This window comes from Muntiacus reevesi, chromosome 10, assembly GCF_963930625.1.
Source record: "Muntiacus reevesi chromosome 10, mMunRee1.1, whole genome shotgun sequence".
Lineage (NCBI taxonomy): Eukaryota > Metazoa > Chordata > Mammalia > Artiodactyla > Cervidae > Muntiacus > Muntiacus reevesi.
This window is the reverse complement of record NC_089258.1, coordinates 13,172,986-13,190,327: the sequence shown is the minus strand read 5'-3', so window position 1 is coordinate 13,190,327 and position 17,342 is coordinate 13,172,986. Positions and strand designations below refer to the sequence as shown.

Sequence of the window (17,342 nt, the reverse complement as noted above, 5' to 3'; positions counted from 1 at the left end):
TGGTTGAGTGGCTCTGTCCTTTAGCTTCTCATCACCATCCTGCCCTGGGGTAGCTCACTCCTCTCTACCTCTGTTATCATGAAGATTCTCTCAGCTGTCTTAAAATACGGCAGCAACAGCAAACACAATACTCCACACGTGGCCGTGGTTAGAACCCACAGTGCCACATGATAGCCTGTGCTATGCTGAGTCACTCAGTCGTGTCTGACTCTTTGAGATCCCATGGACTGTGGTCTACCAGGCTCCTCTGTCCATGGGGATTCTCCAGGCAAGAATACTGGAGTGGGTTGCCATGCCCTCCTCCAGGGGATCTTCCCAACCCAGGGATTGAACCCAGGTCTCCCCTATCACCGGTGGATTCTTTATCATCTGAGTCACCAGGGAAACCGAAGAATACTGGAGTGGGTAGCCTATCCCTTCTCCAAGGGAAACTTTCCAACCCAGGAATCGAACCAGGGTCTCCGGCATTGCAGGTGGATTCGTTACCAGTTGAGCTACCCAGAAAGCCCATGGCAAATGAATTCCAGGACACCCTATGATCCCCAAACCAATTGCAATATGCAACTCACCTTGATCCAGGGATGCTGCAAACTATCTTGAATTGTCATTCTCTTCCTTTGTGGGGGGAGGGAGGTAGGGGAAAGAAAAAAAATGTGGTGACCATAGAAGCAAACACTAAGACTGTTTCCATGCCGGCTGGATCTACCAAGCAGATGCCCTGGAAAACGCAGCTCGGGGCCTGCTTCATGGAAGCAAGCTGAAAACAATGTCAGTCTTTGTGTGATTATTTCACTGTGCCCACCGGGACTGACTGAAAGGTGCCAAGGGCCCTGCCTGCATTTTCTGAAGCGTTTCACGTGGCATGCTTCTCTCTGCCAGGTGGAAACAACCAGTGAGGAATAAACACGGCTGCGTGCACAGGATAGGGGCTAACCCTCGTCTAGCTGAGGCGCGGCTAGGCGACTTTCAAGAATAAGGGCCACTCACTTTGGATCCTTGACGAGGAGTCTTCTTATGAAATCTTTGGCTAGGGCACTGGTATTACTGAAGTACTCTTCCTCAAATTCGTAGTTGACAGCAGATACGTTCGCTAATGTTTCTTGCTTAGTGTCTCCAAGAAACGGGGAGGCCCCACTGAGGCTGTTGATAAAGTGGGGCACAGAACATAAGTAAGTTCCCCCTGGTGTCATAACGCTGCTCCTCTAATACCTGATTGGGAGAATGAGGAATCACAGTCTGATCTGGTGCTTGAGCAGTCTCTTCAGAATTCAGTTACATTTTACAGGGCGTTTAACCGTCATGCACAGAGGCTTCAGCTTATGCAAAGGACTCATTTAAAAAGTTCATTTAGAATAGCATTTAGTAGTTTATAAAAGAAAAACCTTTCCTATTTTCTCAGCAGTGATGGGCCGTCAAGCTTTCTTTCAGTGATTATGTTGCAATTTCTGATGACTCATTTCAAATTAAGAGAAAATGTGTAATTAGTATAAACTAAATGTATTCTGGAGGTGTAAATTGACTATGTGTACATAAAAAGCATGCGTAACCTGACGTGATCAACATGACACATAATTTCAAAGAAAAAGGGGAAGAACATAAATAGTGAATTTGGGTACTTACAGAATATAGGTTATTACCCCAATACTCCTAGACATGAAACAAGAAGAAAAACAATATCAGATGAATAGTAAAATAAATCAGAAAAATGACAACATTAAGGACATGTTCCTTACCACATATCTGCCTCAAGACCAAGAGGTTCATAGTTGACTATCTCAGGAGCTATGGGGAAATGAATGCACATTTAGTTTTGGAAGGAAGTGAACCAACAGAGTCTAGTTTTCATGTATAAATCAGAAACATGTACCCGGGAAATGATGCTGCAGTAGGGGGAATTCTGCCAGCATGATGTTTATGAGAAATGAATGGAATGGCCATAGGAATGAAGAAAACTTACCAACAAATTCTGGTGTCCCAAATATATTTTTGAATTCATTTCCAAAGTCAATTTTATGGGCCAATCCAAAGTCAATGATCTTGATCCGAGGCTTGGGAACATTTCTATCCAAAAGCATTATGTTTTCGGGCTTTAAAAAGAGAAAAATAGTACAGCAATGTTCATTGCAGTGTTATTCACAATAACCAAAAGGTAGAAATAACATGATGTCCACAAAACAGGGTCTATCCATACAATGGAATATTATTTAGCCTGAGAAAGAAAGTCAGTGCATGTGCATCAATATGGACGAACCCTAAAGATATGACGCTAACTGAAATGTCAATCACAAAAGGAGAAATGTTGTATAATTCCACTTATATGAAATATCTAGAGTAGGCAAAATCATAGAGACAGAAAGTAGAGTGACGGATGCCAGTAGCTGGGGTAGAAGGGCTGAGGACTTAGTGTTTAAGGGATACATAGTTTCAGTTTGGAAGAACAGTAAATTCCAGAAATAGAAGGTGGTGATGGCTACACAACTATGTGCCACTTAACTGCATACTTTAAAATGGTCAAAATGGTAAATATTATATTGTGTTTATCTTTCCACAATTAAAAAAAAAATACTATCATATGTTATGCTGAGGACAAGATGGCAGTGTAGTTCTTCCTCTCTCCTGAAAAAACAACAAAAAGTAGGGATAAAAGAGAGGTGGCAAGAGAATGCCAGGAAAAACAAGTGTCTTGGTTTAGGTTCTCCCAGGAACAGATCTGGAAAGGGATCTGGCTGCAAGCGGCTTAAGTGGGAGGGGACCCCAGGGAATACTGGGCAGCCGAATGGGAAGACAGGAAAGAGAAGGAAGCTGATATAAAGTGTCTTATCAAGGTGGGGGTGACTGGAGCAGTCTCTTTGGAGGACTTGGGGAGAAATGGTAGCACTCTGAATTTGCCAAATGAAGCACAAGGAAGCTGGGGTATTTATCCACTATCTCCCCAGGTCCACTGCTAAGAGCTGCTTCAGTGGGTATTTATGCTTTGGCATTTCCAGCTCCCAGCAACAGTCTTTGGGGTATGTGCCAGTGAGTCCTGGGGGATCCAGATGTGGTCTTGACAGCTCTGTTACAGTAAGTATGAAGAAAACCTTCCCTTCTCTTACATCTTATCCTAGCTCCAATGACAGGAATCATTCACTTGGCAATCAACCACACACTGCTTGGTGATAATCTTCTCACTGTTTTGGACTGTACCCTGAATCTTACATTGTCACTGCTGTTGCTCATATGGATGTCTTCCCCTCCCAAAGAGACCATAACCTCTGTGATGGGTGGGAGTATGACCTGATCCCCTCCTCCTGCTTTTTTTTTCCTTTTTTTTTTTATTGCTGATAATGCCTTGCCCCTAGTCAACAAAGACCCCAAGCAGACAGTCTCAGAGTCTGGCTTAATTGATTGCGAGACACCGAGTCAGCCCAGAAGCCTTTGCATCAAGAAAGAGAGCAGAGATTAAAATACCTTCCATCTTCTATGCTGGTAGCCAGAGGCAGAGAGGAATGGAGCAGCCAGTGGCTATTCCAGGCTGAAAATACCCCATAACCAACAGCAGCCCCCTTGCTTAAAGACTTGGCTGGCAAGAGCCCTCAATTCTTCCCCTAGAAAATCCTAGAATGTGATGATTAACCTTAAGCCTCTATTCCACACAATCGTTAGGAACGGCTGTAGTAAGCATGCATTATATACTTGCTGATTTATACTGATAATTGTATGCAATAAACCCCTCTAGGGGAAAAAAAAACAAAACATGTATCTCTTTTGGATGCCTCCATTTTCCCCATCAAACAAATAACAAGTGCTATGATATGCATATGCTTTCATCTGGTTTACACCAAGCAACGTACCTTAAGATCAAAGTGGGCAATCTGAAGGGAGTGTAGATAGTAAACACCATTAAGAATTTGTTTGAGAAATTCAGTTGCTTCCTCTTCAGTCAGAGATTCCTTTTCAGCTAAGAAGTCAAACAGCTCACCACCTGCAACGCTGAAAACCAGGAAGCAGAGGTTACTGATGACAGCTTCTGTCTCCTATTGATTTGTTTTCTCAAAGACAATTTGCACGCTCAGATTTCTGGCAAGAAAATAGCATTGAGGACATGCTGAAACTGCTAAGCATGGAATTAGAATTCTTCTGATTCTCACTGTGCTTCTCACTGTTGGGTGACAATTCTGCATTCAGGTATGCTTGTGCTTGAAAGCAGCTGGGTATTGCTCTCCTAACATGCTAGGTTCACAAATGGGGAAGGAGCAGAAATGTAATGGGAAAAAAAAAAATCAATGCATCTTTCAGACATCTTAATTCAACATACTCAGATGTGAAGTCTTAACTCACTGATTGAAAAAAAAAATTCCTACAATCCAACTTTATGGATTTATAGAATATATCTTCCTAGCCCAGCCAGAGACTACCTGGAAACTTCAAAATCTGTATGTTAGTCAATTAAAAAAAACAAAAAACAAAAAACCTCACATCACAACCTATGGCCTGACAAGCAGTGTTTGTTTGTATACTTTGTATTTGTATCTATGTAAATACTTTCACATTTATAAAAATCACAAACATAGACAAAATTGAAATGCCTGTGATTGCTGGGGATTTATTGAATCTGTCTCCTTGGCCAGACTGTAAATCCCTGGAGGGCAGTGGTCCGCCCCCGGCTGTGGGCCCACTGTGTGTATTCTCCCCACTCCTCCCACTGGGCCAGGCACACAGCAAGAACACAAAACTTTTTAATTAAGTGGATGAACGAAGAAACTCCCCTAAAAAATCCACAGTAGTGATTAATGGCAAATAACAGAGAACTTGTAATAAGAGTTTTTATAAGTTGATCTTTATCGAGTTTAACCATACATTCACAACACAATAATTAACTGCAATTATGCATATAACTGCGTGTGCATTATCTTTCTTTCAGGAAGACAGCTCCATAAACATACCTACCACATCTACATCCAGAATAAGAAAACTGGTGCTCGTGAGATTAAACTATAATGACAAACAAGCTGCTTTCACAAAAGAAGTTTGAGATTTTGCCCCTTCAGTCTCCAAGTCCATGTTTCTCTTAGCCTGGTTCAGGAGCCATGGGCGGCATAATGGCTTGGGGTGTTTTAAATATGCAGATTTGGGGCGTCACTCCCAACCTGCTGCACGAGTTTCCAAGAGTGGGGACCAGGAGTGCGGCATTCTAAACAAGCACCTCAGGTGATTCTTGCACGTGTGCTAAGTTGCTTCAGTTGTGTCTGATTCTGTGTGACCCTAGTGTTTCAGGCTCCTCTGTCCATGGGCTTCTCCAGGCAAGAACTAGAATGTTGCCATGCCCTCCTCCAGGGGATCTTCCAGATCCAGGGATCGAATCTGCATCTCTTGCATCTCCTGTATTGGCAGGCAGGTTCTTTACCACTAGCGCCACCTGTGAAGCCCCAAGTGTGATTCTTAGCACACTAAAAACTGAGGACTATTTTTCCAAGTGTTAATGACATCCTCCCGTTTCAAGGCTTATCTCTAATATTTAACCTGAGGATGATTATCTGGAGGAGAGGGCAAAGTGACTCCTCCACCCCTGGGGCCCGAGGGCATTTCTGCCACAAGCCACAGAGTCTGAGCCTTGCCTGGGGGGCAGAGGCCTGGTGTGGCCCTTCATAGCACCACCGTCTGCACACTCCCAGTCTTGCTCCCCTTGGCCATGGGGCCTCACACTGGCTCCCTGCACAACTTCATGGCGCCCTTTGCTTCTCACTTTTTTGTTTTATTCCTCTTAAAACCAAAAAAACAGGGAGAGGGACTCCTTCAACTATAGGGAACAAAAAGGAGGAAAAAATGGGAAACTGAACCACCTAATGCTGAGAAAATCGCTCTATGGTCCTTTTGCCTCTTTCCTCTCCGGCCTGCATGGCCACCCCTTAGGTAGACACCACGGGCTGCAGGGTGGAGAGATGGGCCAGAGTCAGCCTGTCACACTCAAACCTTAATTCTGTGGCCAAAAATTTATTCCTTTGTGCTGAGCTTCATTTTTTCATCAAATGGGAATAAGAGGACTTACTACTCTGAAGGTTTTGAAACTTTATGATAATAAATATACATAAAGCCCATGGCAGGCAGGTCTGGCATGAGGCTGAGGTGCAGTAAGTAGGCTGGTACTATTATAAAGGAAGGATCCACGCACCTGTGCTCCAACATGAACGCCCCTTCCTGCCTGTTCCCCTCTCCCCATTCAAATCCACTGCCTGCATGATCAGCTGTGTCTGACTCTCTATGATCCCATGGACTGTACCCCATCAGGCTCCTTTGTCCATAGGATTTTCCAGTCAAGAATACTGGAGAGGGTTGCCATTTCCCCTGGAAGAGGAAATGTGATGTGCTCAAAGGGAAGGAACGTGTTCAAACAGCTCTGAGACCTGGTCCACGGAGGCATTCCAGATTTCCCCAAGATGGCGTAACAGCACCTCTCACCTCCTTCTCTGCGCTGTGATCTTGCATCTCGTTCCACCCCCTTGAATCTGGGCAGGTCCATCACAGCTTTGACCAATTAGACACAGCAGAGTGATGCTGCGTCAGCTCTGGTGTGCTTTTTCACAGGCCCAGGGCTTCCATATCCCGCCTCATGAATCCTTCCTGTAAGTGTGATGATCCTAAAACTACCCTGTGGCATACAGACACCTTGGAAGATGAGATGCCTCATAAAGAGAGAAAGAGGTAAAGGAGCACTGAGCCAGGAAGGAATCTTGGAAGTTAGACCGTCCATCTGAGTCCTTCCAGAATTCCTGACCCATTAAATGCAATGGTCATTTTAATCTGCTATGATGGACACCATCATATGAGCTCTGCCCACATTTCCCTTGAGGAAGACCTACTGTCCCCCATGCTGGGGGTGGAAGCAGCATAGCCCCAAGCCCTCACCCAGCAGGGCTCATCTCTGCTGCAGAACTGCTGTCCAAGGTCTTGTCCTTTCCCTGGAAGCCCACAGCCAATGGCTACTGTGGGAACATAAACCTGAGGTCGACTCACTTCTAGAAATAGCAAGATACTAAATGTTTTAGGCTTTATTGGTTAATACAGATTCTGTCACAACTACTCAACTCTATCCAAGCAGCCTGAAAGCAGCCTTATATCATATGGAAATGAAGAGTGGAACTGTGTTCCAATAAAATTTTATTTACATAAACCCTTACTTGTCTCTTGAGAAACCTGTATGTACGTGAAGAAGCAACAGTTAGAACTGAACATGGAACAACAGATTGGTTCAACATTGGGGAAGGAACATGTCAAAGCTGTATATCATCACCCTGCTTATTTAACTTCTATGCAGAGTACATAAGGTGAAATGTTGGGCTGGATGACTCAGAGCTGGAATCAAGATTTCTGGGAGAAATATCAACAACCTCAGATATGCAGATGATACCACTCTAATGGCAGAAAGGAAAGAGGAACTAAAGAGCCTCTTGATGAGGGTGAAAGAGAAGAGTTGAAGAAAAAGAGAAAAAAAGAAAAAACCTGGCTTAAAATTCAACATTCAAAAAATTAAAATCATGGCATCCAGTCCCATCACTTCACAGAAAATAAATGGGGAGAAAGTGGAAACAGCGGGCTTGTCTTGGGCTCCAAAATCACTGCGGACCATACCTGCAGGCATAACATTAAAAGGTGCTTGCTCCTTGGATGAAAAGCCATGACAAACCTAGAAAGCATATTAAAAAGCAAAAACATCACTTTTCCAACAAAGGTCATATAGTCAAAGCCATGGTTTTTCCAGTAGTCCTGTATGGACGTGAGAGTTGGACTATCAAGGAAGCTGAGTGCCGAAGAATTGATGCTTTTGAATTGTGGTGCTGGAGAAGACTCCTGAGAATCCCTTGGACAGCAAGGAGATCAAAAAATTCAAGGAAATTAACCATGAATATTCATTGTAAGGACTGATACTGAAGCTGAAGTTCTAGTACTTTGGCCACCTGATATGAAGAGCAGAGTCGGTGGAAAAGACCCTGATGCTGGGAAAGATTGACGATAGGAGAAGGGGGCGCCAGAGGACGAGATGGTTGGATGGCATCATTGACTCAATGGACACGAGTTTAAGCAAACTCCAGGAGATACTGAAGGACAGAGGAGGCTGGTGTGCTGCAGTCCATGGGGTTGCAAAGAGTCAAGAAATGACTTAGCGACTGAACCACAACAAAACAGGTGGCCACCTGAATTTGGAAAACACGCAAGTTTGTGCATCTCTGATATAAAAGCCAGGTCATCCCAGCCCAATTTGGGGCAACTCTCAAGGGTCATTCTGGCTCCAGAACTCTGTTGGGCCAGCCAGGGCTGAGCTGCAAGACAGTTCCTTCCTCTCCCTTGGAAGACTTATTTCTAAGAGCAGTTCTTCAGGAACATCCTATACATTCTACTCCAGCTCAGAGTCTGCTTCCCAGGGAACATACCTTGCACCCTGCTAAATTTGGAGGTAGTTTGTTACACAGCAACAGCTGTCTGGAACACTCACCATCTTGCCTGGGTCTGTTTATTCTGAGCAGCCAATGGACATCAAGTTTACTGTTCTAAAGGCTGGCCACCTCATGCCCTATTCAGTCTTCATGTCCTAAGAAACTTAAATCCAACAGTGCTTCCTGACCATAGAAGTGAGAACTGGGAACAGCCCCAGAGTGAGGGAGCAGACAGCAAAGTGGCACTGCTATGAGAAAGGAAGCAGGGGTCATCTTTGATTTTCTCCATCTACCCTTAGCCTCTCCATCTGCTCTTAGGCCCTTTTCAAACTCTGCGCTGTTCACAATGAGGTCCATACCATCACTTGTGCTGGGAGCCAAATCTTTTAGCTAGACATCAGGAGGCTTAGGACAATCCCCATCTCACTGCACCTGGACCCATCACTGGCTTCCTGATGCCCTGAAGGTCTCCCCTATATCCTCATTCTCCTTCATGCCAGTACGGCAAGGCTGATGTTCTAGCCAAGGGCCTCCACTCTACAAAATCTTTAATCAGTAACCAAAATAATTGAAACTAAGTGACTCCAGCAAAGGGTGGGGAGAATGATAATCATCCCTTGTTAATTTACCCCCTGCTTGTTCCCCTAAACTCAGAAGATAGAAAGTGACCTGATTTTTTCACATAGAAACTTTCACATGCTTTGAACCAGAACTCAAATGCTTACAATGCCATTGCCGCACAGCAGAATACTGTTAACAAGGAGATCAGTCAAAAACCTAGTATTTTCACTCTTTGTTCCAAATTGTACATTTTGCTTAAGAGGAGGAAGATTGATGGAGAGAAGAGAAGAGTAATCTGTACAGTAAATTTAGAAAGTGAGTTTCACCTCCTTTATGAGGGCTTTGAGTCAGTGTTTTAAATTATAGCATCATAATAGAAATTGTGTGGAATGCATGTTAATAAGCATCGGCTGATTTCATCAAGAGCTCTGGAAAATACGAAGGTTCGCTTTCCTCCCCATGACTTTCATCAAACACCAATGCCTTCCCTGAAGCTACTGTATCAGAATGTCATCAGGACATGCTGCAGCTTTAAAGATGAGGTGGGCCTTCAGAGTGACCTAAGAGAAATTACTTTAGGATTCCAGTTTCTAAAGTAAAACACTCTTCAGGGTCCCTGACTCTACTAGGAATTGCCCAAGATATAATACGACTTGATTCTGGACCAGATTTGGTCATAATCTAAACTTCAGGGGACTCCTGGCTGCAAGTTGATAAGGCTTCTCAAGGCATATGCGGTGACTCTACAGTGTCGGGCTGGATCTCCATGTCGGTGGCTTAGAGCAAGTCTGTGTGGTTGTTGAATTGGGGACCACTCAGGAACTGAGTATGCTTCGCCGGCTATGGCACAGAGCCCTGGGAGGCAGCCTGGCAAGTGGACTGGATGGGCCTCAGCACACAGGCCCCCACTCCAGCTCTGGCCTCAGACTGTGGGTGGAAGGAAAGTATGGAGGTCACGTCACTTCTCTGGACCTCAACTTGGCTGTCTGTACAATGAGAGGGTTGAACTGGTAAGTGACTCTCCAGCCTTACTGTCTATAACAAGAATTGGGAGGTTTGGAAAAATGCAATTTCCTAGAACCCCTCCCTGAGGTTCTGACTCAGCAGGTGGGGCCCCAGAACCTGCATTTTAACAAGCCCCTCGGGGTCCTGATGCTGGTGGACCACACTTGGAGAAGCCTATCTCCCGTCCCTTGCAGCCCTGATCATATAAAATTCTATGAATCTATGTGTGAATGCAGCAGAGCTTTGCCTCCATCACGCTCACCTTCTCCTCCTGGCTGCAGGACTAATCTGCACTTCCCAGCTCCCTTGAGCTGAAGACTAGTTTTAGCCAGTGCAACACGAACCAGAATGAAGAGTAACACTCTCCGGCCTGGCCCCTGAAATACCTTATGCAATCCTCCACTCTCTTTCCCCTTTCTCTTTAGCTACCTGAACACAGACGACCCAGCAGAGGACCCCATGGAGGACTTGAAACAACGGAGACATTAGTTAGGAAATACATGGATCCCCGAGTTAATGCTTGTAGGAGAGCCACTCAACCTGCAGCATCCACACTGGACTTGGAGTGAGTGACAAATAAGTACGATCAGGTTAAGTCACTGAGATTCCGTGGTTGTAGTCTGTTTGCTCTGAACATAAATCACTTTAGTCAGAAGTAAAAATGCAAAATCTATTTAAGTTAAACTTGAAAGACGGTACTGATGAACCTATTTGCAGGGCAGCAATGGAGACGCAGACATAGAGAACAGACGTGTGGGCACAGTGTGGGAAGGAGTGGGTGGGATGAATTGATACAGCATAGAAACATGCACATGACCATGTGTAACACCGAGAGCCGGGGGACCTTGCTCTGTGACACAGGGAGCTCAACCCACTGCTCTGTGACAACCTAGAGGGGTGGGATGCGGTGGGAGATGGGAAGGGCGTTCAAGAGGGAAGGGACATATGTATACCTGTGGCTGGTTCATGTTGATGTATGGCAGAAACCAGGGTAATTATAAAGCAATTACCCTCCAATTAAATTTTTTTTTAAAATCAAAGGAAAGCAGCTAATGCAAAGCACAGAGTACATTAACTGTTCCGGTCATCTATTGCTATGTTACAAATCTCCCCGAACTTACTGGCTTTAACACAACTATTGTTTTGTTATCTCTTAAGGTTTCTATGGATCAGAAATCCAGGAAGGGCTGGGCTGGGCAGTAGCTCTGGCTCAGGGTCTGACATGGGGGTGCAATCAGTGGCTGAAACTGAAATTACAGGGGTGCCAGAACATCTGGGACTGTCTGGGTGTCTCTTTGCACATAGTCTTGTGTCTCTGTGCGGTCTCTCCATTTGGGGTACTTTGGGCTTCCTCATGGGATGGCAGACTCAAGACAAGTGAACTATTTGCATGGCAGTTTAGGGCTCCAGGGCAAGTGTTCTAGAAACAGGGTGGAAGCTGCCTCAGAAGTCACAGAGCATCAGAAGGGAGTCAGAGCCCGTCCAGATTCAAGGGGAGGAGATTTAGGATTCATCTCTTGATGGGGGAATTTCAAGGGTCCAGACGGACATGGAGGACAGGGGAGGAAGTCACAGCCATCTTTGGAAAATATAATGTCACATTAACTATGAGAGAGACGAATAGAAATTCTCACTCTTACTTATCCAACATGGATATTTGATAAGGGCTAGGTATAGGTAGCTGTATTAGTTTACTAGTGCTACATAAACAAACTGGATGGCTTCAAACAACAGAAATTTATGGTCTCACAGTTCTAGAAGATGGAAATCAAGGTGTCAGCAGTGCCTTGCTCCCACTGAAGCCTGTAAGGCAATCTTGCTTCTTCCTAGTTTTCAGAGGTTTGCCTAAAAGGAAACCCTGGGCTTTCCTTGGCTGTGGATGTATCACTCAAACCTTATGCTTGCACATGGCCTTCTTCCTTTCTGTGTCTTCACATCATCTTCTCTCTCTGCAAGTCTGTGTGTATGTCTAAATTTTCCCCTTTATATAAGGACACTGGTCAGATGGATTAGAGCCCACCACAGTAGCCTCATTTTAACCTGTTACATCTGCTAAGACCTTATTTTCAAATAAGGTCACATTCTGAGGTACTAGAGATTAGAGCTTCACCATATCTTCTTTTTTTTCTTTGCAGGGGGCATAATTCAAACCATAACAGCTAGTAACTGCTCACAGGGCTGTAACAAAATACTATGGGATGGCTAAAGCAACTCAGGGAAAGGAGAGGATGCAACAGAAAGGGAGGATAAATAGAACCCGCTGATATTTTTTGTTAGTCTTGCTTTCAGATTCTCCTATGAAGAAGGGGTTCATTCATGCACCATTATAAAAAACTTAAATTCAAGTCAGAAAATGTTGGAGAAAAATGCATGTCTGTCTGATCCCATCCTGAAGTCATTTCCCCAAGACTTTGAGATGCTTCTTCTTTGAAAACCAACTCTCCCGGTGGACTGTGCTGTGAAGGTGTGAGGGGAAGTACCCAACCATTTCTCAGCTCTGCTTCGAAATAAACTCCAAATTAAAAAACAATGCTCCATGGTCATTAGCAAGTGCTGAATGCTCTACCTTGTTAATCTAGGGGAAGTCCTGAAGGGTTTTCACATTCTCACCTCTCACTCTCTAATTTAAATTCCCTGGGTAACTGAGGTCTTTGGGGGATGCAAAACTGAAGCTGGAGAATCCAAAGAAAAGATGTGGTACAATATCTTCCTTTTTGCATCTGTGAAACAGGTGTGAACTTAAGGTCACAGGAGATTAATGGTTTGACAACACCATTCTTTGATTATAGACTGTTGCCTCAAATCACATAAATAATATCAAACGAGTTCTCAACCTCCACACCTCCTCTTGAATTAGTCCTGCCTCCTGCATCCAAAGTGCAAGCCATATTTGCAAATAAGTTCTCTGTTTTTACTTCAAGTGGAACTTAAAAGGAGTTCTGGGGATTCTCAAGGAAAAGAATGCCTGGCACTCAAAACTCATGTGGGAAGTGATCTTTCATTTCACCCGGGGCGGTTGTGCCACAAACAGGAAGACTTCTGAATGTTTCTAGAATGAAATCCCTGAAGGAAGAAAGAATATGGTTCGAGTTAAAAAAAGCATTAGAGGCAGGGTTTCAGTCTGGACTCTGGGACCTCAGATGGGGCAAGTTACTTTCTGAGGTACAGTTCATCTGTTTACAGAATAGGAACAACACCTATTATTGCCTCTGGGGATGCATGGGGATAATGACGCAGGCTAAGCATGTTGGCCACGTGGTCAGGGTGTCAGTGTTCCATGCAGCTGTCCTGGGCCTTCGCTACTCTAGGCCACAGGCGTCTGGGTGAGAAAACCCTCGAAGCTACTTTCTGTGTATCTCTTGTCAAAATGCCATTGCAAGGTGTGGACTTCTCATGCAGCTCTCACGCTAACAGTAGAATGACACCACACACTCGCCTGTGGTTAAGCATAAGAGTTTTCCTGAAATGGGGGGACATTCCTGGGGTCCATAATCTGGGGAAGAGGTGGGTTCCCAGACATGAAATAGGCAAGGTGGAAGGGAGCCTTGGCTCACTTTCCTTGGGTCTGGACACAGAGAAATCTAGTCTGGCCTGAGAACTGCCCAGGGTACTGGGATGAGAGCGTTGAGGGGGAAGGTGGGCAGAAGCCAACCCCAGCCCAATACCATCCATTCAGTGTGACTTCAGTTCCCTTGTTCCTGGCCAGTCTCAACTAAACAACAGGAAGTTAAGGACAACAGCCTTTTCTTGGCTAGGCAAAAGTGTTAAGGAACACTGAGACCTTGGTGGAGGTAAAAGAGTCCTCAAGGGAAGTTCAGGCTCATGGACCAGAGTGACCACCATTCTCACATGCACCTTCCCAAGTGTGCCTCTGTTGGCCAACCTGGTCGATGTGGGCTTAGCCAGGCAGATGGCACAGAAACCCATGCGGGGAGGACTGAACTTTAATTTGGTCTCTTGAAAATATTATACAAGAAATACATGAAGATACTTGCCTTAAGGAAAATTAGAACATCCATGTATAACACCAAAGTTCCTTCTATCTCTCTCCCCTTCTCCCCAGTTCTGGTCTTCTCTGTCCCTCCCCTTCCCCAAAAGTACAGATCACGCCGATTCAATTTATAATGCAGCTTCATGACGGTGCAAAAGCCATTCAATAGAAATACTACATCAAATTTTGAAATTTAGTCTTTTCCCAGGGCTACTGGTAAAAGGTACAATCTTCACCCATGATGCTGGGCAGGGCAGCTGTGCCCAGCAGAAACGGCCAGTACTCAATAACGTAACACCCACCAGTGTTTACTGCATATTGTGTTTTATGTTCCAAATTCCATCATGTCTACAAAATGCCCATCTGTTTCTCCCGTTTCTGGTGAGAAGAAGAGGAGGAAGGTAAAATAATTAGCTTTAGCTCAAGATAACTGCTCAACTGCAGGCTGATGCAAGTGTTCTGAGCATGTTTAGGGGAGACCAGGCTAAGTTACAGTGCTCCGGAGGTTAGGTGTATTAAATGCATTTTCAACTCAGAGTGGGTTTATTAGAACTTAATTAACTCCATCATCATTCAAGGAGCACCTATGTACACAATTATGACAATGGTGTATAGCCTCCTCAAACTTCCTATATATATCCTATGGACTACAGAGCATTCTCTCATCTACACTTTAAGAACATAAATGGTATCGGGCAGCATGAGCTGTTCTACACTCTGTTAATCTCAGCTCAGCTATGCCCTTCAGTACAGGGCTCCGGGGTCCTCCTGTCCATTGCTGTCTGGTGCTCACTGGAGTGTTTAAATCAGAGTGTACTCAGCCCCTCCCCAACTGAGGGGTTTTCTGTTGTTTCCAATTTTTCACTATCACAAACTACAAGGCAACAATATTTTTCTGTTCCTTGTCTCTTCTGAAAATGTGAGGGCTTTTCTAGGCTATAGGACATATAGCCTGATTTGGAATTTCTGGGTCAGTGGTTATTTTGTAGACATGATGCGATGTGAAACATAAAACACAATATGCAATAAGAGGGTCTGTTGGTTCCCCTCGTGTGGCTGACTGGGAGCTGCCCAGCATCACAGGAGATCACTAAACCCGGGAAAAGATTAAAATTCAGACTCTGAAGTATGGTTTCTACTGAATGCTTATTGTTCCCACACCATCATAAAGTTGAAAAATCATGAAGTTGAATTGGGACCATCTTTACTTTTGGGGAGGGAGGGAGGAGGAGAGGAGGAGGCCAGGATTCGGGAGAAGAAGAGGTAGAAGGAACCTCAGTTTTGAATATGGATGTTTTATATTCTTCCAGCTGCAGTGGATGAATGTGTTATGGCTTACAGCCTCACTTGATGGTGTCATGACTTCGGGCCAATTTGATGGATGAAATGAATCCCGTTATTATCCCACGTCTCCCTGTTTAGTAGTGAGACTGGTACTCTTACGTATTGAAAGACTAGTCATCTTTCACATGTTATCGGCCTTTGATATTTGAGTGGAAGTACACTGTCTGTCCACACCCTTTGCCCATTTTTCTATTGGACCATCTTTGGCTTTAATTTTAAATGATTGATAGGCGTTCTTTACATCTTTTCGACACGAGATCTGGATCTCTTAAGATTCCAAATATCTTCTTCCAGTCTGTCATCTACCTTCTAACTTTGTTTAAAGTGATGTTTTCTTAAACAGAAGTTCTCAATTTGGATGCAGCCCAACTTTTCACTCTTTGTAGAAATCAGGATTTTCTAAACCAAATGTGAGGCAGTGAAGTGGCAGGTGGAGTTTTTAGCAGCTGTGTAATTCAGGGCATGGAACTTCATCTTCCTGCGCCTACAGATACTAACAGTAGCCGAGTGTGAGCCCAGAGAGGCAGAGGGAAGGGCAGAGGTTTTTCCTGCCCTGCTGTTCTTTCTTGCACCCCTGAAGCTCTCTGCACTGGAAGCTAAGGGAGGGCAGCATTACACAGTATCGATTCCCAGTTCCCTGAACTAGAACTCCAAGAGCCAATTATGTGCATCTCTTCCCAACTCCATCCTTAGGGCCATCATGTCAGAACAAGAAATTGACCACAGTGAGATCCGTACCAAAGAAATAGTCAAACATTACGTGTCAAGGTTTTTCTCGCCTGGAGAGCCAGCTTTTATGCATTTACCAGCACACCACGGACAGCAGCGTCCTAGGCACACAGCCCTCGGCCTGCACGGCCTTCAGCTGAGAGCTACTGTTCCTGCATATGGACAACTCTAGATCGAAAATTCTCCCTATGCAGACATGAATTCTAGCTCCACTCACACAGCCCTGATCCTGTCTTCCAGAACAGAGGTCGACCATTTCTGTAAGAGGCTTTGTGTGCGACACACTCTCTGCTGCGGCTATTCGACTGTTACATTTTCTTCTTGCTTTTTTCTTCAACCATTTAAAAGTGTTCAACCATTTTGTTTCCCTCAAGGGCTACCCATAAACAGGTGGCAGGCTTTGGTTCACTGGTTGGAGTCTGACAACTACTCGTGAACAATACAAGATGAAGAACACAAGTTACACCATGACAGACACAACCATTATTCCCGTATCCAAAGATGCTTCTTACATGGCTCTGGGTCTTTTCTTCTCAAGCCTAGGATTCTTTCAGGGATGTTTTTGAAGTCAACCCCCAACACAGGTGCTGTGATTGAGGGATGTTTCTAGAATCTGCTTCACTGGGCATTGATAGTATAGGCTGGGTTAATGGCAGGAAAAGGAACAGAATTCTGGACTGAGGTTAGTCAGGTGCTCTCGCCAACTTGGGAGTGTCACAGGCTCTAGAAGAAGCAGAGCACAGGGGAGCCGTCTACATGTTGGCTGTGTGGTCCAGGGCAAAGCATTTAGCCTTTCTGGGCTCTGGGTAGGATAAAGACGGCTGCCAAGGCTTTGGTACTGCCCACTGAGAGCTATGACCTTGGTCTCCTCGCCGTGAACCTGAGCAGGCTCTGTCTGCCTGACCAATAGAAGATGAAAGAAGTGATGCTGTGTCCATCTTAAGACACTGGCAGCTTCTCCATCCTGTTTGGGATTCTTGCTCCAGGAACCCAGTTCCATGTTGTGGGGGAGGCTGGGTGGCTTTGTGGAAAGGCAGGCACACACGGAGTGAAACCAACACCCCCGCTGAACTCGTGGCTGACAGCTGCCCATCACGTGAGGAACCTGTCCTAGAAGGGGGTCCTCCAGTCCTAAGCAGTCGCCACAAGAAATAGAGAAAGCATGCACGGCTGATCCCTGCCCACGTCACATACATGTGATCAAAACAAATGGCTGTTTCCATTTTAGGTCATTAAACTTTGGGGTTGTTTGTTATGCAGCAAAAGACACCCAGAATGGGGTCCAGAACACTACCTCCTTG

The 17,342-nt window shown here is 44.8% G+C and overlaps 1 protein-coding gene across 3 annotated transcripts in view; it reads right to left on the bottom strand.

Annotated features, from left to right (window-relative positions):
• Nucleotides 1-17,342, bottom strand: part of DAPK1 (death associated protein kinase 1) — a 207,751-nt gene that overhangs the window by 58,988 nt on the left and 131,421 nt on the right. For all 3 annotated transcript variants that reach the window (XM_065946929.1, XM_065946930.1, XM_065946932.1), the window contains exons 4-9: nt 3,834-3,972; nt 1,958-2,087; nt 1,734-1,782; nt 1,621-1,647; nt 988-1,140; nt 570-615 (exon numbers count right to left, since the gene is read on the bottom strand). In XM_065946929.1, coding sequence (XP_065803001.1) covers nt 570-615; nt 988-1,140; nt 1,621-1,647; nt 1,734-1,782; nt 1,958-2,087; nt 3,834-3,972 — 544 coding nt within the window. The remainder of the gene's footprint in view (nt 1-569; nt 616-987; nt 1,141-1,620; nt 1,648-1,733; nt 1,783-1,957; nt 2,088-3,833; nt 3,973-17,342) is intronic.